Below are 22,184 nucleotides of genomic sequence, written 5' to 3' on the forward strand. Positions count from 1 at the left end.
TTAAGAAAACATTTTATATAGTAGTTAATTTACGACGAAATAAGTCTCGAAATTCGACATCTGGTATTAGAAATATCTAGCTACGAAAACTTTAAAATTCTCGTCATTTGTGTTGTAAGCAACGTAGTTATCGAATAATGTTCGTAAACGTTCCGGCAGTGTTTAATATAAATACTAAAACTACACTAAAAAAAATTCTATAGCAGACATCCTTTTAAAGATCTATATTCCGGTTTTTTTAAGCATAATCGCTCTTCTGGTATGATTCTATAGAGTGAGTAACACCGAGATGCAAGCTCCCATCTCTTGCCGTACTGCTCATCTATAGGTCGATCCGATACACCAGCCTATTCTAGTTTAAGTAGCAGATTCATTTAAATTTTACTACTTTAGTCTTTTTGTTTTAAGCCAGGATTTGAACCATCGACCACTAGATCATTCGGACACGGACAACAAGATCCGTCGTGCAGTCTAGAGAAATTGTGATGTCAATTGCATACAAGGAAAGGAGCTGACGTCACAATTTCAGTAGATCCGGGGAAATTCTATTTTGGTGAAACCGTGCTATTAATTATTTAGTATAATTTATTTGATGGCGGTTTAATTTTCCTATATAATTGTATTCCATTCTATACGTTAAGCTGTTTAGGCGCTACAAGTTTAAGGCCTTTATTTCACGTCGCTATATCACGTCGTTAAATCCTATCCTAAGTTATGCCGCATGCCCTATATAATTTTTGGACTATACCCTGTATATCTGTATTTGTTTCGCTAATCTTTAAAACGGGTCTAACTGCGCCCTGAAGTTTGTTTTCTATCTACTGACCGACTCTTTTAAGGTACGAGTACAGATTAGAAGGCTAAAAAAATGAATATTTTGAAAAAAATCTCCTCAGCTCCTTTATTAGATATGAACATGAATTTTTTTAATATTATTTTATCTTTGAGTTAAACAAAAAAAAATTGTTTTTAGATTCCATGAAAAATTCGTTTTCTAGAGGGCGCCGAAGTTAACATCTCAAAAAAAGGTGTCCCATGGCGGACACTACTTCTCAGGATTGGTACATCTCAAACAAAAATTTCCAACGGGATTACTTAAAAAAAAGCGCTCTTACAAGATAATCAAGTATTGTTAATCGAAAATTAAAATCAAAAACAAAATGGTAGACATTTGAACAAAAAATTGAAAAATCGATTTTTTTACCAATTTTTGCATGTCAAAAGTAATTTTTCGACTTTTTTCGAAAAGTCGATTTAAGTGGTTAATGCACTTGTAAGGGCGCTTTATTTAAGTAATCCTATTGGAATTTTTTGTTTAAGATGTGCCAGTCCTGAGAATTGCTGTCCGTCATCGGACACCTTTTTTGAGGTTAACTGAGGCGCCCTCTTTTAGTTCATAAAATATTTAAAACTCATGTTCGATTCTAATATTTTCTGTTCGTATCTAATAAATGCGCTAAGAAATGATTATTTGAAAATATGCATTTTTTTAGCTTTTTAATCTGTATTAGTACCTTAAAGATATGTCCATTAATTCAAGAGAAAATCACCTCTAAATGTTGCAGTTTTCTTTTAAGAGGACAGTATATAGACACCCATTAATCAAGTTTAGATAAAAAAACTGTAAAATTCTCTTAATTCTTATGCACAATAAAATCCCACGTATCTTTCCACCTTAACTTAAGAATATCTTCAGTAGTAAGATCAGTTGTTCCGTAACTGAGTACAGAAAACTTCTTAAAAACATAAACAACCCACCCCAACCAGATCACTAAAACTACAAGGAACAACATCTTTAAAAACTTAACTCTGAACACGTCGTGAAGAACCACATATACGTGTTCTATAGTAGCAACTAGCAGTAATGTTTTAAAAGCGTAAGCCGGTAGGTAATTGTGTAAAAACAACGTTCTATCTACGAAAAAGTACGGTAAGTAGTGGAAGAGGTAGCCAGTAAAGAAGATTTCTCCTGTTTTCTGAAACTGTGTCCAAATATGTGGATGTAAGTCGTAGCATTGTCTTCTACGCCGAAGAAGGTATATTACTAGCAGAGAAAAATATGTAAATAGACCGAACGTAGCTGAATACCATATCGCTATATTACCTAAAAGGTGAACTTGAGCCTAAAAAAACAAAGCATTAATAAAACAAGTAATTTCTTCTTAAACCGCGTAATTCGCTCCGTGCGTGACTGACGCGACACCTACCGCCTTCATCTGACAGTTTTGGACCTACCAATTTTCAGGTTAAACATATGACATATGTTTGACATTGTTAAATACATGCGAAATTGACAATTATTAATAATTAACTTTTTAATTATATTTTTTTAGTTTATGTACAAAATAAATGTAGTATTAAAAACTGGGTTTCTCAAAATTCATCAAAATATATCTTTTCAACCACAAACATAAAAGAAAGGGAAAAATCTAGTACTGGCAGATCAAGTTTTTCACGTGAAAGAACATATATTTAAAAACAGTAATAGTAAAAGTTATAATATAAAAGCTAAAGTCATCAGGCACTCTGCAGTTAGCTTGAAGCCTTATAAAATATCATTTAAGGTAAATTATTTAAATTTTTTCTATTTCAATTGCATAAAAATGAAGTTATGTGGTATTTACTTTTTCATATTAATAGCACGGATCTATCTTTTTCTTTTCTCTAATTTATATGTAATCTTTGGGAACCTATAAAAACTACACTTACTATTTTTGCTATTATTAGCACAATTAAATACGCAATATGTATTTGCACACATTTTTGATAAAATTTATGCGTAAAAAGGTAGGGCCAATTTTGTCATATTTCGCCGCTGCGCACGCTGGCATCGTTTCAAAGTACCCCTACCATGGTCACGCACGGAGCTAATAAAGATTCCTTTTTTGCTTATTAGCAAAAAGTTGTATTTACTGGAAAATCATTACTTTAGCGCATAATATTGGATACATTCTAAAAAAAACGGGCGTAAATGCACATATGAATTTTCAGATTAAGATTTTTGAAGTGAATAATTCTTCGCTCGGTATGATGTTTTTGCATGGACCCGAAATATCGAGCCGCGTGTAATAACCTTGCTGTATAGAGTAATATACATACATATACACTTACTGTAAAAATAAAATGAGGCTTAACAAACGTCATGTTATTTTTTTTGTCAAATTTTGTATAACTGGAGAATGACTGGATCGATTTGGCTAATTTTGATTTTGAAATATTGTAGAAGTTTAAAAGGTGAGAAAATATGATAAAATTGTAAAGAGAATAGTAAAAACAACAATTTTATTTTCAAATACAAACAGTTACATATACTCCTTTGGATTGACGTTACTAAAACTGTGGCCATGCCCCGGAAACATATGAATGACCTTGGATCATTCCCCCATCATTTTAACCCCAGCGAGTTAATAAAGAGAAATGACAGCCTATCTCTCTCACGAAGACTTTAACCAATCATTTATTTTAACACAATCTCGGGGTGTCACAAATAAAATAATCAAATGAAGCTTAATTCCGAAATATGAATTCTGTCAAAAGTAATGACAGATCTTCCGTTCGTTTACAAGCTTTCAATTGTATTTTATTATCTTTAACTTTCGTTTGCATTTATTCTTAGTAATTTTAATTTAAGTTGGTTACTTAGTTTTTAAAGTTTAGTTTTAGTTAACTATTGTAGCAAAGAATTTTTGTGTTGTGCTAGTAAAAAAACTAAACATGGTGAATTATTGTATTGTTCCGTTGTGTACAAATCATGGAAAAATTACAAAAAGGATGATAATAGTAAGTTGTCAGGAAGCAAACAATAATATTTAACTTGTTTTTAATTTATTTAATTTTTTTCTGAAAATATCAGTGTAATAAATATTTATGTAATTAGTTTATAATTGTTTTATCTTAAACAACAAATAATTATACGTATATCTAGAAAAATTGTGCATTTTTTATATATCCTTTTATTTTTTAATAATATATATGTGAGATTATTTCATCGGAAAATAATAAGATATTTTCCAGTAAATTTTAATTAGTAACGAAATAGCCCGCAAGAGGCGCTAAAGGGTATGTATGTAAGGGGTGTCCATTTGAATTTGCCGCCAAAAGATTATTAGTAATGACCCCAGCCGCAAGGGGTCCTAACGAACGAAATTTATACATTGAGTTGCCTATCTGTTTCTAATATTAGAGAGTTATTGCAAAGTTGATAAGTGCCTGCGCTGCACTATTTACGCCGCGCTATTTTGATAGTTTTGACATACGGCTGACACATCGCAAAGAGAGATATTGCTTAAACTTATGCACACTTTGTTGCGTTATTTACGTTGTTTGTTTTCTTGTCATTTGTTCGCAAATGATTGAAAATGGATTATGATTTAGAAGCACTTATTTTAGCAAATGCTCATATTCGCTCCGTGCGTGACCATGGTAGGGGTACCTTGAAACGATGCCAGCGTGCGTAGCGGCGAAATCTGACAAAATTGGAATCATGGAATCTTTTTACGCATAACTTTTATCAAAAATGTGTACAAATACATGTTGCGTATTTAATTGTGCTAATAATAGCAAAAATAGTAAGTGTAGTTTTTATAGGTTCCCAAAGATTACATATAAATTAGAAAAAAGAAAAAGATGGATCCGTGCTATTAATATGAAAATATATCACATAACCTCATTTTTATGCAATTGAAATAGGAAATATTTAAATAATTTACCTTAAATGATATTTTATAAGACTTCAAGCTAACTGCAGAGGGCCTGATGACTTTAGCTTTTATATCATACCTTTTACTATTACTTTTTTTAATTACACGCTCTTTCACGTGAAAAACTTTTGCCAGTACTAGATTTTTCCCTTTCTTTTCCGTTTGGGGTTAAAAATATATATTATGATGAATTTTGAGAAACCCAGTTTTTAATACTACATTTATATTGTACATAAACTGAAAAAATATAATTAAAAAGTTAATTATTAATAATTGTCAATTTCGCCTGTATTTAACAATGTCAAACATATGTCATATGTTTAACCTGAAAATTGGTAGGCCCAAAACAGTCAGATGAAGGCGGTAGGTGTCGCGTCAGTCACGCACGGAGCGAATAGAATTCATCATTTTAAATAACATTGTAGGTGAACATATATTACTTCCACAAAATGAAGAATTAAATTTTTTGCTTGGCCAATATGTTCTTTTCAGTTGTTTGTTACTTATATAATATAATTAGTTCATTCTTAATTTGTGTTTTAATTATAAATACCTAAAGTTATGTATTATGTTGGAAACAGAGAAATTATAACTAAAAGGAGAAGAAAAACAACCCCAAAACATGAGAACCATCTACATATAGGGGAATAATAAAAATGTAATAATATTTTAACTTTTTATTTATAAAATTTACACATCTATAACTAGGAAACACATCAGTCTTCATATTTCTGTAATCTTTTTAATAATGACTCTATAATTTTTGTTTGTGATTCAATAAGAGCTATAGTACTCTTTTTTTCGACCAGGTCTGCTTTCATCTTTTGTCTTTCAAATTCCCTGTGTAACTTCGTCTCATTATGTTCATTCTCCCATTTTTTTCCTGAAATCTGAGTTTTTCCTCTTCTAACTTTAACCTTTGTTCTTCTAATCCATTTTTATTTTCTTCTGTTGCCAATTCCCTGGCTCTTATATTAAAGTCTTTTTCATTCTTTCTGTTTAAATAGTCCAATCGCATTTGTACGCAACAACACACTTTTATTTTGCCTCCTTTTTAATGGTCCTAAAAATTTAAAGTGTAAATACTTATCTTTCTTTTATTACACATAACAAACATACCCATTATTTGTTTTTTATTCTCTTCTGCCTTACCTAAAGTTCTTGGAATATCTAAAATAATGAAAGAAGTTTGTGAAATAAGCAAATTTTCTGAATATCATTTTTTTGCATCTTTCATACATTACATTTGTTTGACAAGATATATGTTTTAATATAAATAAATACTAACATGGTGTATTTTGCATCGACTCTACTTCTTCAGCCACCACATTTTATACAACTACCTCTTCAGCTTGATGTTCCGGTAAAATAACTGAAAAATAGTTATGTTAAACAATATTATTATGAAGAAGAAAGGCATAATATTTACCATAACTATGATCAACCTCAACTAATTGTGTTGCGTCTCTAGTCTCACTTTCTATATATGCTGAGGAATGATTATCCCTCATTTTAAGACCCAATTCAATACATAATTTGCTTTTCCTTAGAAATAGCTCTCCTCTTTTTCGGATGAGGTGCCAAAGTTAAATCGGCACACATATCTGCTATTTCCTGCAAACATTTGTCCCTTTCACTATACATTTCTTCTACTCCTGATCTAAAACAAAACTTAAATTGTTATATTTTGTTGAATACAAAATAGTCTAGATATCATACAATATGTATACTACTCTTTCAAAATGTGTTTTTTCTGATCAGACATATATTTATTGTCATCAGTCTTATTTGTTAAAAAATTTATTAATAACGCAACAAACCTTTTCTGGTCTGCTTCAGTTTTTTTCTTCCAAATATCGAGCAAGAGAAACAAATGATCCTTAAGAGTTCTTATAGTAAAGAATTTTCCTGTTGTACTCCTCATGTTCTCCTGAACTATCCTCCAATTTTCTGGATAGGTCAATGGATTTTGACCTAAAACTTGTTTTAACAAACACAAATCGTCATCAGACGTAAATCTGATCCGTTTGCTACTGTCTGATGTACCTAATCATTTTGAAAAAAAATTTACAAACAAACTTGGTTTAAATGACACAAACAACAAACATAACCTAAGAAAGAAAATAGCGCAACCAATACCGCAAAGCGTAACGGCTCCCCTAATAACGGCAGGCCGTATTTTCAATAACGCAGCGTAAGCCAAATATCACATCTGCGCATGCTCTACTGTCAAAATAACGCGTGCTGTAATACAGCAAGTGCAAAATTGAGTCTGCAATATCTCTCTATTATATTATTTATCTATGAATTGTGGCTATCTTCACGTCTATTTACTTTTCACTCGATCGATTCCCCAGAGGAGAAATTTTTTGTTTTTTTTTAATCCATTATAGTAAAATATAATGAAAATGAAGTAATTAAACATAAATAAAAGATAATCATAAAAATGTAAATGATGCAACCTATATTTGCGACCTCTCATTACATGTCCAAAGTAGTTCCGCGGAATTCGCCTAGGCTAATTAGACATCCTCGTAGTAACAATATGAAAGAAACATTAAAGCGGTTCTACTTACATTACTTGTAGAAGATATCCAATAGGCTATTCCTCTGGACAAAAAAGGCCATTCGTGAGGTTCAGAACTGTACATATGATTTTGAACATTTTCAGTATTAGCAAACATCATTTTGTAGTGAAGTTCAAAAAACTTCTGCCAGAAACTCAATCTCGTAGGTGTTGTAGGTATCATTTCTGCTGTTACCATTTCTCTTTCACGTTCTTTTTGGTCCCCGGCTGTGAAAATTAAAAATTAAACTGTAAAATTTAACTTTAAATAGTTCTCTGATCACCTTATGAAAAGTTTCGATGTATTTAAAGAAAAATAAAAATGTTAAGAAAAATTAATTTATTTAATATATTATTATGGCATACACGTCAAAAACGTTGTAATACTGTATTATATGTATATGTTAATTCAACGGAAAACTGAAGACCTTAGAACAGGGGTTACCAAACTGCCCCTCCCCCCCCTGGGGGCGTGAAGACATGCCAGGGGGCGTGAGACAAGTCGAACATTAAATTAAATTTAGGTAGTCTTTCTAAAATTCTAAATTAACCATGTTTAGAAAATTAAAACAAACCGCTGTAGCATCTGACTCATTGTAGATTTGCAATCGAATGCTTGAAAGAATGGAATGTGAGCCGTTCAATGTGACAATAGCGCGCATTTGACAACCGAGCGTTTCCAAGCACTGCCTCTCTCCTTCCCTCCCTCCACCAGACGCTGGCCAGCTAACCGCAGCTAATCAATTGTGACTCAGTGTTTGAATACCTCTGCCTAGCCTGCACGTATTTTTTGCATTATAAAAGCTTACGTGTTGTGAAATTTTAATTGTCGTAGTTGACTTTCATTGATTTCGTTGATTTGAGTGAGAGAAGTTATTGTAGTCAAGATGACCTCAGCAAAGAAACGCAAGTATATGAGCTATCACTTCTAATTGCTAAAGAAAAGACGAGTCATATTATTGGAGACACTTGTTAAACCTTGTTTGTTAAAGGCAGCTGATATTGTTCTTGAAACGCAGAATAAGCAAAAGTAATCTCAAATACCTTTTTCTGACAATACTGAGAAACGTCGCATTGACAATATGACCGAAGACATACAAAACCAGGTAGTTAATGCAGTAAAACAATCGCCATTATTTGTTATTCAGCTAGACGAAAGTACAGACATAGCACAATGTTTTCAGTTAATTGTTTATGTTCGGTATATTGAAAACGAAAGAAAGAAAGACGAACTACTCTTTTCTACAGAGTTGAAGACCACGACAAAAGCTATTGATGTTATGAAAGCAGTGTCAGACTTTTTTGACAAACATGAACTCTCTTGGCAAAAACTGATCGGTGTATGTACGGATGGCACACCTTCAATGCTTGGTTCTCTTTCAGGATTTGTACAGTTAGTAAGAGAGAAAAATGCTGATGTGACTGGGATACATTGTGTTATACATCGACAAGTCTTGGCAGCAAAAACTCTTTCAAATGAACTGAATGCTGTCTTAAAGTTGTGTATTAAAGTAGCGAATTACATAAAAAAAACAGTGCGTTGAATACTCGACGGTTTAAAACTCTGTGAAGATTTAGGGAGTGATCACAAAACACTACTATTTCATGCGGAAGTACGATGGCTCTCAAAAGGAAACATGTTGGAAAGATTATTTGACCTTCGAGATGAAGTAATCATCACCTTCTTGGAACAGCAAAAACAAAATGAACTAAGCGTGACCTTCAAAAAACATTGTATCCAAGTAATATTGGCTTATTTGTCAGACATCTTTGACTCGTTGAACAGCCTTAACCTAAAACTGCAAGATGGAGACTCAAATATAGTTACTCATCGTGATGCGATCAGGATGTATATTGAGAAATTGCAACTTTGGAGGCTTAAAATATCAGCAAACTCCTACAATTATTCGAGTTTCCGTAAATTAGAGTCAATCTCAGAAGAAACACGCTTCAAGGATATTTATGAAGGATCAAGTTTGAAAATCCAAATCAAACCATTTGGAGAGCCTAATTGAAGAGTTCCAGAAATACTTCCCAAACACTTTACAACGATAGTAATTTCAGAATGTCAATTGACCCACACCATGTCAACATAGACTCCCTGCCTGAATCACTTCAAGAAGATGCGTTGCAAATAAAACATGATTCCTCTGTCAAATACAACTTTGATATAATGGACAAACCTCCACTGTGGCTGAAATATCTAAAATTATTACTTTAAACGTTAAAAATAAACTCACATTTTGTATATCTATGTTCTTCAACATTCCACACTGTGTCATCTTGTATGATTACCCTATCGGCTGCAACTTCATGTTGGTGAAAACCCCAGTCTGGCAACTGTCTTCCCGTATATTTCAAGGCAGTATTACTATCAACATGTATCAGCCTCACTAATGACTGAATAGTATGCCAGGCATCTCCATTTTGTTCTTTATTGACTACTTCAACTTTCCAAAGATTTTGGGCAGGCATGGAAATGTTGTAGTCAATATAGCAGGAAACTTCCTGACATTGGGGTGACATTGGCGCCGCTACATCGTGACTGTTGAGAGCACGACTACTTATACCTATAATCAATATATATTATATATATATATATATATATATATATATATATATATATATATATATATATATATATATATATATATATATATATACTTTATGTGTAGCTGTTACATACCATGAACTAGTTGAATGACATCTCCATGTTTGATAGCATCTACGGGTTGTTCTACGATCAGATCGTTCTTCTCCGGCCTCTTAACAATCCACCAATTGTTTACATCCTTAAAAGAATAACAAGTAACTTGCTGTTGATGGCTTGAACCACGTTTGTCTGGATATCTAATGGGGTAAACTGCGTTGTGTGAATGTAGCCAACATGTTCGTCCATGAGAATGGCTGAAAAAGATTAGATACAGTGTAACAAGTAAGAGAAGTCGAAGTGTAAAGTACATTTTTTATCTTGACGACACGAGTGCTATGTTATGCCAAGTAATAGCAACCACGACAAAAACCTTCTTATCAATTTCAATACGTTTTGTTATTCAGTTAACAAAGTTTACATACTTACATTACAAATAATAAAAGAATTTGAAAATTTTGGTTGTGATAGTCCTATAAAAAGGGTACCTGAGTGACGTTTAGAACGGGATATTGCGATTTTTTATTTAATAATCTACAAAACAAAAACAAGAATGACGTGTTGTGTTTTGTAAAAACAAGAAGAGCTCGGATTATGATCCAAATTTTTCACCAAACATTTTATTTTACCGATTTTACAAATAGACCGATAAAGTAGCGATGGGAAGTCCGTTAAGCTCGATTATGGCAAGCTTTTTCATGGAAAAATTCGATCATGAAAGCCTAGTCAGCAGAGTTAAATAAATGAAATAAATATGAAAAAATTGTTAGATACGAAAAAGTTAATCAAATGGAAAATAGAAGGCCTGAGAGGACTGGGAAGACGCCAATATTCTTGGTTGAAAAATCTAAAGATCAGACTGGTTTGGATTCACATTCACTGTTTTTAAACTGCACAAGATAGGCATTACTTCGCTAAGATTGTTGCCAACCTTCCCTGGAAGTACCATATGAAGATGGGGATGTGGCTACTGTTTAAGACTTAGACATTTAATTTTCACAACTTAATCTAACTAGGAATTTCCTAGATCGCTCCATACTAATATTTTAATTATAATGTCATTATCTTATTGAACATGTTATAAATTGTTCTTAAAACGAATATAAATACTTACCGTAGTGTAATTTGTGATCCATGAGCAACCAACAACGGCTGACCTTTGGTAATACTAGCCAAGCCACCTTCCAAAGAAGCCTGGAATGCACTGGTCATAATACTGTCGTGAGGTCCAGCTTTATATAAAGTGTTAAGATGGACATAGAAAACACTAATATAAACTAACCCTGCTATAAATAAAGCTGTTATAGATTGAATCAAAAATCTTAGACAAAGAGATTGATCTGATAGTTTGTTTGAAGACAATAGTCTCCAGAAATCTTGTAAAACAATAATAGCTCCTAGACAACATGTGTAAAAGCCAACATACTTAATACTAAGGGCACAAGTTAAAGAAAAGCAAGAGATTACTATCCAAAAAAACCAAAAGACTGAATATGGTCTCTCTGTATATTTTCTAAACTTTAACAAAGCTAGAAGACCAAACAAAGAAAAGAATATGAGCATGGACTCCATCAGAATAAATCTACTTTGTGTCAAAAATGCATTATCAAACAAAAACAACAATGCTGCCAAAAGGGAACTCCACTGAGATAACCCCATTTCTAACATAAGATGATACACAGTTGGTACTATCAGACTGCCAAAGAAAGCAGGAACAAATCTTAGCGCCAATAAAGGCATTGTAGAAGTGTATGGGCTTCCTATTTTATCAAACTTAAATTTACCATCATATCCTGCTAGGTATGCCATTACAGCTATGAGTTGTTTGCCTAAAGGCGGGTGGGAATCGAAGAAAAATGTGTTTTTCATATATAGTGAAACATATTTTCCATAATGCAGCTCATCAAATCTGAAAAGAAATATATTTAAATTTAAATATCTTTGTGAAGTTTGGGGTTTTTTGATATTAGCGAGAATAGATCTGTAGAAGCTCTATATAATTCAATTATTAATTACAAACGTTCTTGAACCATATGATTACAAAAATAAATTGTTTGCTCAATGTTACAATGGTGCAAGTGTAATGGCCGGCTCTTTAAATAAATTGCAATCAAACAATAAAGTAGATGCTCCAAAAGCTTTTTTACACATTGTTGCGCTCATTGATTAAATTTAGCTTGTCAAGACCGCTCAAAATGTATTAGAAATTGTAGGATATTTTTTTGCAAATGTTACATCAATTCCTGATTTTATTTAATCATTTGTTGAAAAGAATGTTTATTCTCGATTCAAATCTAAATTGAAATATCCCAAAAAACTGTGAAACTAGATGAACTTCAAAGTAAAAAATTGTGAGCGTTATTAATTCAAAATGGAATGAGTTAATTTCAGTTTTCAATCAAACTATTAAAGACGAAAATTCGGGAGCCGAATCTATAAATGATGCTCAAGAATATTTACAAAATTTTAAAAATTTTGAGTTTGCTTTTTATCTTTGATTTATAACAAAATATTTAATATAACTGACATATTGTTCAAATTTTTACAAGTGAAATGTTTAGATATAAATCTGTGTCAAAAAGAAATAGATATAGCTTTGGGAAGAATAAGACAACTTTGTAACGATCATTCTTTTAATAATTTATTTTCTGTGGCTGAAATAAGGGTATCAGAATTTAATTAATTCATTTATGAAGATGAACAATTTTATACTTTAAATGTTATTAAAATTTTGCAATATTTTAATGAGAATTAATTAATTGAAATATTTTCTGAAGCATACAAATTATTTGTTTTAATTGCTACTAAACAGTATTCATTTTACAAATTCCCAATCGTCAATAGAACCACGTGTAAGCCAAACAGGGTCGTACTGATGTACAACCTATGTATCATATGATTTTTAAAAATATTTACTTTTGAAACTGTTAGAGTAAGAATTTCTTGAAATTTAATCATTATATCACAATTAAACTAAACTCTAAAAAATAACACGACTAGTAAATAACTTAACAATAACTATAACATAAATATAACACAATATATTAACTTAAAAATCAACATGACACAATTTGAATTTAAAATGCTGGCTAGTTTGGATCTGTAACATGAGAATCTGTCTGACTTAAGGTAATAAATTATATTTAATAGCCTCTTGACGAATGAGACGGCGAATATCAACATGTGCTCATGTTTACTGATGGGAATTTGGTAAACGAATGTACTTTATACCCGCAACTTTCCATTGAACGTAAATTTTCTTGTTTAAAAAGAATTAAAAACTACTTTTGACTTTGCCTTTACTTTCAATTGAGAAGAATTTTCTTTCCATTTTGTCTAAAAATGAACAATTTTACGACAAAATCATAAATAAGTTTGCTTCTACCAAAGATACTTGCATTAACTTAACCCCTTTCAGAATTATGTAGGTAGAGGTAATGAATTTTGACAAGAGCTATATAAGAGCATTACCTATAGAATAGATTATATTTACCAGTACATTTCTTAGGTTTTAATCTCTTTAGTCTGGTTCTAATAGCTTCTGCAGAATTTCTCAGCACTCAACTCTAAATCTCTAACTTAATTACTAATGGTAAACCCACAGAACTAATTCTGGATTTTACAAGTGACCAAAAACTAGATAGTCCCATATTGATATATTTTTTAATAGTTTGGTGATATTTTATGTATTCATATTTTGTTTGTATTTTAATGAACTTGAGATAAATCTATGCATTTGTTGTTTATAATTTGTGAAGTAGCATGCCTATTCCTTGTCTAAGTAGCTTTTTAAAGCTTTGTAGCTTGCAGCAATTTTTTGTTGTTTTTTTTTTATTCATCATCATAAGTGGCTCAACAATCCGTTGTGGATCTTAGCCTGCTCACAAAGAAGTCACCATTCCTGTCGATTCCTGACAACTTCCCTCCATCTTCTAACCTTTAGAATCTGTAGGTCTTCTTCCACATCATCAATCCATCTCATTCGTGGTCGTCCTCTGCTTCTTGTGCCCTCTGGTTTTGAAAATGTTAATCTCTTCGTGTATTCGTGATCTGACATCCTAGCAATGTGTCCAGCCCATTTAAGTCTCTGCACTTTAATGAATTTCACAATATCTGGATAGGTGTATAACTGATATTTTTATATATATATATATATATATATATATATATATATATATATATATATATATATATATATATATATATATACCCGGTATTTAGGCGACACACGCCCTTCCGGTAGGGATCTATGGAGGAGTATCACCGAGCCGCAAGCCCTTATCTCTTGCCGTACTGCTCCACCATAGACCCATCAGATACCAGCATATTCTAGACTAAGCCGCAGATTCATTTTAGAATTTTAAACTGCTGCGTTAGCCTTTTTGTTTTCTGTCACCGAGCTGGGGATCGAACTGACATCTCTCGCAGTGAAGCGAAGGAGAAGCCAGCCGCCCAGCCCGCTTGGCTATCCGATCGACTTTTTTTATATTTTTTTATTGCTTATTCAATATTACTTATATAATATTGATATTTAATATTTATTGCTCCTAGTAACTTTAGGCTTAGACAAATAGGCGCAGCAAACTGGCAACAGTTGGCAATGGATCGAACTGACTGGCATAATAGACTTGGGAAGCTTGAGGCTCTTTTATAGGGCTGTAGCACCAATGATGATGATGATGACTTTAGGCTGGATCATCAAGGTAAAGCAAGGAGAATAGATGGTCCTAATTGTCTAGTAAATTTGGTAATTAACTTTTTGCTATGTTGGTCAAAATTTGACTTCAAGTCAATATAGAAACATACTCATATACAATATGAATTGTAACAGGTAAAAACAGATTTATATACAGTTTATTAAAAAAGTAAAACTGTGTGAATTAAAAAAGTTAAATGTTTATTTTTGAAATTTAATAGTCGTTTATAGATTAGTTTCTACAAATAAAAAGTTTTTAATACACTTTCATTATTCACAATTATTCAACCTTTTTCAATTAGAGAAGTGTGTATGAGTAAGTTTATTCTAGCTATTTTTAGTAAGAGATAAAAATTTTTGTGCTATATGTTTCCAACAAAGACTCAAAATATTCCCAAACCCAGTGATCTGAGGATACAAAAACAAATACAGAAAAAGTACAAAAAGCATCAATCAATAGATGGGAGGATACATATCTTTCTACCCATATTATTAACTACTGAATTGTTTTGATGTAAATCATTTAAAAACTGGTTCAGCAAAATAAAAGTATTAATTTTAGCACAAATGTTAAAATAAAAAAATAACTTACACAATATTTTTAGGTTCTTCTAAATTATACATTCGAGTCAAAATTCCAAATAAAAATAAAACTAATGAAAGAACATCTATTTCACAGTTGATCCTAAACAATTTTGGCTTTTCTTTCCATTTAACATCAACTTTTTCTGCGGTTGGTTCCGTTATGTTTGGAGAATTTCTTCCTGAATAGTCATCATTAAAATCTTCTTTATCACAGGTCTTTTCGAGTTCATTATTCGAGCTGTCTTTAATTACTTCTACATATTTTCTAGCTAATTTGGAATCATTTTTGTTTTTTCTGTTGCGTACATTTTCCATAATTTTATTTTAAAGGTTTTTAAATAACAAACTAACCTAAATCTGTGATGTTGACGTATGTGACCTTTTGACGTGTAACTAAACATTTATACGATTCTTCTTTTTTATAGAGACACTAAAGCACATCATTTTACCTACGATAGATTCATCCAGAGTGTACTAATTTCCTTGTTGTGTTTTTTATGACTTCGCTGTGAGGCGATTCGCCAGAACCAGAGGTGTACTAATAATAATAATTAATAGTATATTACTGAGAATACTGAGATGTATTAATGTACCGAGATTTAAACGAAATTTTTGCCTATGTCTCTTTTTGCTTTCCAAGGTCCCTCATATAGAGAACTACGAACACAAGTAGTTCGAAGTAACGAATGAAAAAAGAAGACGGTGGATACATAATTACATAGTTGTAGTTGTTATAAGATTATATTATTTATTTTGTGATACCAACATTAATGAGTGTCAGAAAACTGGAAAAGTCGAAAATAAAAAATGTTTAGAAGAAATACTGCAACTACTCCACAAAAAAGACCATTTTCTCTAACGTCTTCAGAAATCAAAGAAGATATTGAAGCAGCATGTACCTGCGAAGACCAACGAAATATGTTGTTTTATTCCCTAGATGAAAAACCTCCACAAGAAAACAAACTTGCTAAAATGGAAGAGTTTTTAACAGGGACTAATAATCTAGAAGCTGTTTATGAAACGTTAAGGCGGTTAATTGAAGATGTAGAGAAAACCTCAAAAGAAGTTAGTGACAATGTGGAAGAGATCAAAAGTAGAACTGAAGTGATCAAAAATATTTAACATTGGTAAATTAATTTCTATTACACTTTTTATAGAATTTTATATTTTATTTATAACTGAAACTGTTGTATTTTAATATTTAATAAAATTAATTAGTTATTGTTGATAATTATGAAGAAAATATTTGGTTTTTTAATATTTTAAAGTCCTTTATAAAACTTTAGGTATGGCAACTGGGGCGTCCCTGGTTTCTTTCTTTTTTTATCATCTGCGTATTGTTCAGTCTAAGTATTTTCCTTATTATGTGAATCAAGTAACTGCTTTGTGGTTATTAATATGGACAATTTAAAGGGAAAAAGGTAAACACTTTCCCTTATTTACCACTTCTCTTACTATTTGAAACCAAGACTTTTGTCCATATCATGTATGTAATATTCACACAGGAGAATTATCTATACAGCTTTTCAAGAAATTTTTTTTGCACACCTGCTAATTCTTTATGAATCAACCTATAATAATGATAGTGTTTCCGGGTTTATTGGTGACTTTCTGAAATTATTTCTTTGGAATATAACCAATGTTTGTAATTGGACTGGACATAACCAATATTTGTAAAATAATGTATGTTGAACTTTTGGGAAATAGAAATAAATTATATAAACATTGATAAGTCTTCAATATATTACACAAATAATTTCATACAATGACTATGAACATAGAAAACAATGTATCATTACAAAACACCTGCCATCAAATGGATACTTACTTACTACAGATAAATTAGTATTAGTAAAGCTATAGAAAAATAATCAGTGAATTATCCATTGGTGAAGAATTTATCACTAAACAATTAGGAAACAAATGGTTATTACCTCTTCAATAAATGTTTAAGACGCTTCTGTAAGTGGATAACTTTCTTTTCATTTTGAAGAACATAACTGTCTAACTTATAAAATAATGTATTATTGATTGTCAATAGTATAGTTACATATTTGCAAGTTATTTGTTAAGCTCTCCTTAAACATATAACAGTGCCTATCAGTAAAAAATTTATGATAGATACTCTCTTCAAACTTTGTGTACCTCTTCATTAGGCAGAGTCACGGTTCTCCTCTGCGACAATATTTCCTCCTGTATCGAAAATTGATAGATACTGCTATTCTTTTTAAAAATTATAAAAATACAAAAATAAAATTGTCTGATACTTTTCGTATTGTCTGACCGAACTTGTGGTTTTCCGATTTTCCTGTCTGGTGGGGGAAAGTGATCGATTTTATGAATTACCGTTTTTCCAAACATTTTTTGTTTTTAAATAAAATATAGAATATGATATAATAATTGTCTGATAGTGAGACAGGATCGTTTTCATAGAATTGAAAAAAAAAATTTATTGTGAAGTGGTGAAACCTCTGAATTATCCACGTCTGTATGTCCATCCGTCTGCCTGTAAACACAACTCCTTCGTTATTAAAATAGATAAAATGACAAATAAGATGTCCAATAAGAGATGGTAAACCCAAAGATGGTATTATCTAAAGGTGAAAAATTTGACCTTGGACTTTCGGTTTCAGATTTGCAACAGGAAGTACTATTTTAAGTCACCGAAATACTACATGTGATATATTAATGGAAGCGTATTAAAAATTCGAGCTCGAATATTTAGTTCCAATTTTTATATCACCTCCAGTTAAAAAGTTATGACCGAAAGTTTGGCAAAAATGGAATTGGATTCACAGAAGAAAACGTAAAATAGTTTTTTTGAAATTTTGGAACCTGCGATGGAGAAGGTGAAATTTAATCCCTGTCGAATCTATAATGTAGATGAGACAGGTATAACGTCTGTACAATCAAAGCATACCAAAATAATCAACTTAAAAGGTAAAAAGCAGGTATGGGCCGTTACTTCTGCAGAAAGAGGACCACTAGTGACTGTGGTTACCTGTATGAATGCGGCTGGTGGTTTTGTGCCTCTTATGGTCATATTTCCTCGAAAAAATAGGAAAGCAGAATTGCTCAACGGCGCTCCACCAGGGACAATAGCTGCCTGTCATGTGTCTGGCTAGATTCAGAGTCACATTTTCACCATTTGGTTACAACATTTTATTAGCCACGTTAAACCAAGTGAAGCTGATCCAGTTGTATTAATATTGGATAGTTAATACTCCCACACGTAGAACATTTACTCGATAAATTTGGCGCGCCAAAACCATGTGGTTATTCTTAGTCTGTCGCCGCATTCTACTCACAAAATGCAGCCGCTGGACCTTGCTTTCATGGGGCCTCTTAAAACCTACTACTAGCAGGAAATTGAAAATTGGCTAAGGAACAACCCTGGAAGAGTAGTCACCTGCTATCAAGTTTGTGATTTGCTTGGAAGAGCTTATGTAAGATGTGCTACAGCTGAAATCGCTATAAATGGTTCTCGAAAGAGCAGTATCTGCCCATTGAATAAACACATTTTTCGAGAACACGACTTTGCCATTCACCATCAAGCTGAAGGTGACCGAGTTCCAGTTAAAAATCTACCAGAGGTTGAACAAGAAAACCAAGTAACTCCTCCGAAGCATGTAACTCCTCCAAGAAGTAGTGATGCGACCAAATATGTGAAAGATTTATCATGTAAGAACATTTCTAATAATAGAGATTCAACAGTGCGGCCACAAGATATTAGCAATTTACCCACCACTTTATTTACATGTCTAGTATTAAAGAAAGTCCAGAAAAGGATCTGCTGCCTTGATTACAGGTACACCATACAAAGATGCCTTAGAAAGTAGTGTGTCAGAACAGAAGAGAAATAAAAGTATTTCAAAGGGAATTCCGAAATTAAAAATAGGCAAATGTGAGCCTTTTAAGAAAACAAATAAAAATAAAGAAAAATCTATTGCTAAGAAGACAATGACAACAAAGTTTAAAAAGAAAAGTGCTAAGAAAGAGGAAGCTTTTAGTTCATCTGAAGAAGAAGATGATGATGATTCTGATATGGAGTGTGACATTTGGGAAGAGGAAGCAGAATGTATGTTTTGTACTGAACTCTTCTCTGAAGATACCTCGGGCGAACAATGGATTCAGTGCTCAAAGTGGTTTAAGTGGGCTCACACCGACTGCACCAATGTAGACAAAAAATCGTTTTTTGACAGTCATAAAATCGATCACTTTCACTAGTTAGACACCAAAATCGGAAAACAAGTTCTATCAGACAATATGAAAATTTGTTTTTGCTGCTGTTTATGAAAGTAGCCTGAAAAAATTAACTCGTTATCTACGAATTTCGGCACAGTCTGTTTTCCGACATGTTCAGACAATCAGACAATTTTATTTTCGTGTTTTTCTTATAATTTTTAAGTTATTTAATTAAAAAAATATCAGTAGGTATCTATAAACTTTCGGTATGTCGTAAGATCGACATGTTTCGAGAAAATTAAGAGAAAAATGCCCCAGAACTAAAAAAAGTCACAGAGGGAAACCGTGCCTAATGAAGCGATCCTCAAAGTTTGGAGAGAGTATCTATAAAAAACTTTTCTGCCGACAACTAATAAACTAAGTGCGCAGATAACTGAAAAAGGTTGGAACTTCTGATATATACATTTCATTTATGTACATATAAGTTTTATAAGAAAACAATTAAATACATATTTACTTAAGAGATCTATTCTATTCTCATCAATAAGACTTAAATCTAATAATAAATAAATAAATAAATAAATAAAAATTGCACATAAATTAAGTCAGTAGTACGAGAAAGTATCTTTTAAACACGTCTAGATCTCTTTCTAGGTGAATAATTTTCTGTTGTTGTTACATCAGTCTGTCTGGATAAATCTTGGGTTTTGCTTTGATTGGGAGATACATTTTCAATCGTAGAGCTTCTTCTCTGTTTAGTCGGTCCCGTATTGCTTTCTTTCAACAATAACTTCATTAAGGATACAAAAAATAACACAGAATCGTTCTTTTCAAATTCCGGCTTAATTTTTCGCTTGAACACTGATTGCCTAAAAATTATCAATAGATTAGTAATGAGTCACGGAACATATTTATTTATCTATGCATTTACCTTTGAGGACTTGTAATGTTATAAATATCACATCTTTATTAATTTATATTTAAATAATTATTTTATTTTAATTTCTTTATTAATTTATTAATTCCTTAACCTTCAGTTTCTTTTTTACTATTTTTTCATCAAAAAGTAGTTGGCGCCCTCTGTCTTTCTTTTCTTTCTCTTTCTGTCCCCTAGAATTAATATTCGCCCTCTCTCTTTCTGTCCGGTAGACTAAATATTCTGTTCTATGTTGAGAGAAGAGCTAATTCCGTCATAGGCATACGTCCTATGTCATCTGTGCAAACTTCATTTTAGTCTCCCTACTTTCTGTTAATCAACTTTTCTAACGTAGTGTGAATATAATTGTTTGCCTGTTTTTGAAATTTATAAGAGAAGGCAAAAATTGTAATAAGCTTCATTTTATGGTCTGCACAATTCTCTTGAGGTGAGTACTTTCATTGTAATCTATATTCTATAATTTTGACAGCATTTTCAATATTCGTAAGCTCACTTCTTGTAAAGCCACGTTTTTTCAATTTTGTGCAGTAGGAATCGTAACAAAATTTAGCTAAGTTTAATAATAATTATATTTCATTTTATCCTTGCCATCTGCTATTTGTTTAATTGTAATTTTGTAAAATGGCAAGGAAATTAAACCCCCTTTAATGTTTCTCTAATACAGGATGTTTCATATTCTAGTTTATTGGCTGTATTATTAAGTTTTATTGGCTGTATTACCACTTTATTGGCTTTATGGGATATTTCTAGAAGTTTATTGGCTTTATTGGTTTTATGGGATATTTACTGGAAAATATATGGAATAACATGCTCTGGAGGACCTAAATGCAGCTGTCAGGAGGATCTAATTACCTAATTGGGAGGCCACAGATAATTGGTAGCAAGCAGCCCATTGATGCCATAATACCATATAAGTATCGTCCAAATTTTATTTCCTGTAAAGCATTGGCAGGGTTGTTTTTTGCTACTTAAATATTATTTTTTATTTTAAATAAATATGTCTAGTTAAGTAATTGTTTTATTTGCTATCAGCTAAGGGTTCATGGTTTAATTCATAGTTTAAGACAAGACGAATTCACACTTGAGAAACTGAGCTAGGCTAAGCATAGACGATAAGTCCCATGGTTGATTGGGGTACTATTTCTGTAATCAGCTAAGGGTTCATGGTTTAATTCATAGTTTAAGACAAGACGAATTCACACTTGAGAAACTGAGCTAGGCTAAGCATAGACGATAAGTCCCATGGTTGATTGGGGTACTATTTCTGTAATAGTATTTCAATTCTCTTTGGTAGTCTTATCAATACAGACTTTTAATAATTTTTTAGCTCGTTTTTTTTTGTTTTTTAAGGTAAGTAATATTAATTATACTATATGTAGGGTTCCATTCGTTTTTGTTTTAAATTGTTTATACTTACGTTTTTCTCTTAGTATCGTTGTTGTCGATAGCGTTAAAGAAATGTTTTGCAATGTGTAGGAAGACAAGCTTTTGCTCATCTTTGAAGGCATAATCAAAAAGAAGTATCAATATTCTGAACAGGTTACCAGGCTCATGTAAAATCTTAGAGGTGGCAAATTGATTGGCAAGTTTCTGAAAATAAGCAAAGAATTTAATGTTTCAAATTAAACATATGCACTCTGTGAATAAGGGTGACATTTACCATTAGTTGTGTTCCTTCTTCGGACCTAATATCTACAACGCCATTATATCTTTCGAGAATGTCCTCAAAAACTTCTTTTAATGTATGATAAATAGGATAGGGTGTAACGAGAGCATCCATCGTGTGAAGAGTTTTTAGGGAAGCTTCTATCAATTCACCATAATCTTCGTTGAACTGAAAGCGAAAGCAATTGGTGATTTATTGT

General features: G+C 31.9%; 2 protein-coding genes across 2 annotated transcripts in view; both read right to left on the reverse strand.

The window, feature by feature from the left end:
• Nucleotides 1-250: 250 nt before the first annotated feature.
• Nucleotides 251-15,570, reverse strand: rt (Protein O-mannosyltransferase rt). The gene is made up of 6 exons (XM_072520742.1): nucleotides 15,205-15,570; nucleotides 11,031-11,825; nucleotides 9,953-10,173; nucleotides 9,507-9,836; nucleotides 7,277-7,494; nucleotides 251-2,123 (listed from the first exon to the last, which is right to left on the reverse strand). Exons 1-6 carry the CDS (start codon nucleotides 15,510-15,512, stop codon nucleotides 1,635-1,637), a joined length of 2,361 nt encoding a protein of 786 aa, XP_072376843.1. The 5' UTR covers nucleotides 15,513-15,570; the 3' UTR covers nucleotides 251-1,634.
• A 754-nt stretch (nucleotides 15,571-16,324) lies between these two features.
• The window catches only part of LOC140432686 (cohesin subunit SA-1-like), a 37,289-nt gene continuing 31,429 nt past the window's right edge, over nucleotides 16,325-22,184 (reverse strand). Inside the window, exons 11-13 of the mRNA XM_072520743.1 lie at nucleotides 21,980-22,153; nucleotides 21,737-21,909; nucleotides 16,325-20,251 (exon numbers count right to left, since the gene is read on the reverse strand). Coding sequence (XP_072376844.1) covers nucleotides 20,011-20,251; nucleotides 21,737-21,909; nucleotides 21,980-22,153 — 588 coding nt within the window. The 3' untranslated portion in view covers nucleotides 16,325-20,010. The remainder of the gene's footprint in view (nucleotides 20,252-21,736; nucleotides 21,910-21,979; nucleotides 22,154-22,184) is intronic.

The sequence above is a fragment of the Diabrotica undecimpunctata genome, chromosome 1 (genome assembly GCF_040954645.1).
Source record: "Diabrotica undecimpunctata isolate CICGRU chromosome 1, icDiaUnde3, whole genome shotgun sequence".
NCBI lineage: Eukaryota > Metazoa > Arthropoda > Insecta > Coleoptera > Chrysomelidae > Diabrotica > Diabrotica undecimpunctata.

What these genes read in the sequence shown, in the direction of transcription:
- rt (XM_072520742.1), bottom strand. Translation starts at nt 15,512, where the DNA reads ATGGAAAATGTACGCAACAGAAAAAACAAAAATGATTCCAAATTAGCT. An exon ending in GGATCACAAATTACACTACG is followed by an intron (nt 10,174 to 11,030) that starts GTAAGTATTTAT and finishes AATCTTTTTCAG; the next exon opens with CCATTCTCATGGACGAACAT. An exon ending in TGTCATTCAACTAGTTCATG is followed by an intron (nt 9,837 to 9,952) that starts GTATGTAACAGC and finishes TATTGATTATAG; the next exon opens with GTATAAGTAGTCGTGCTCTC.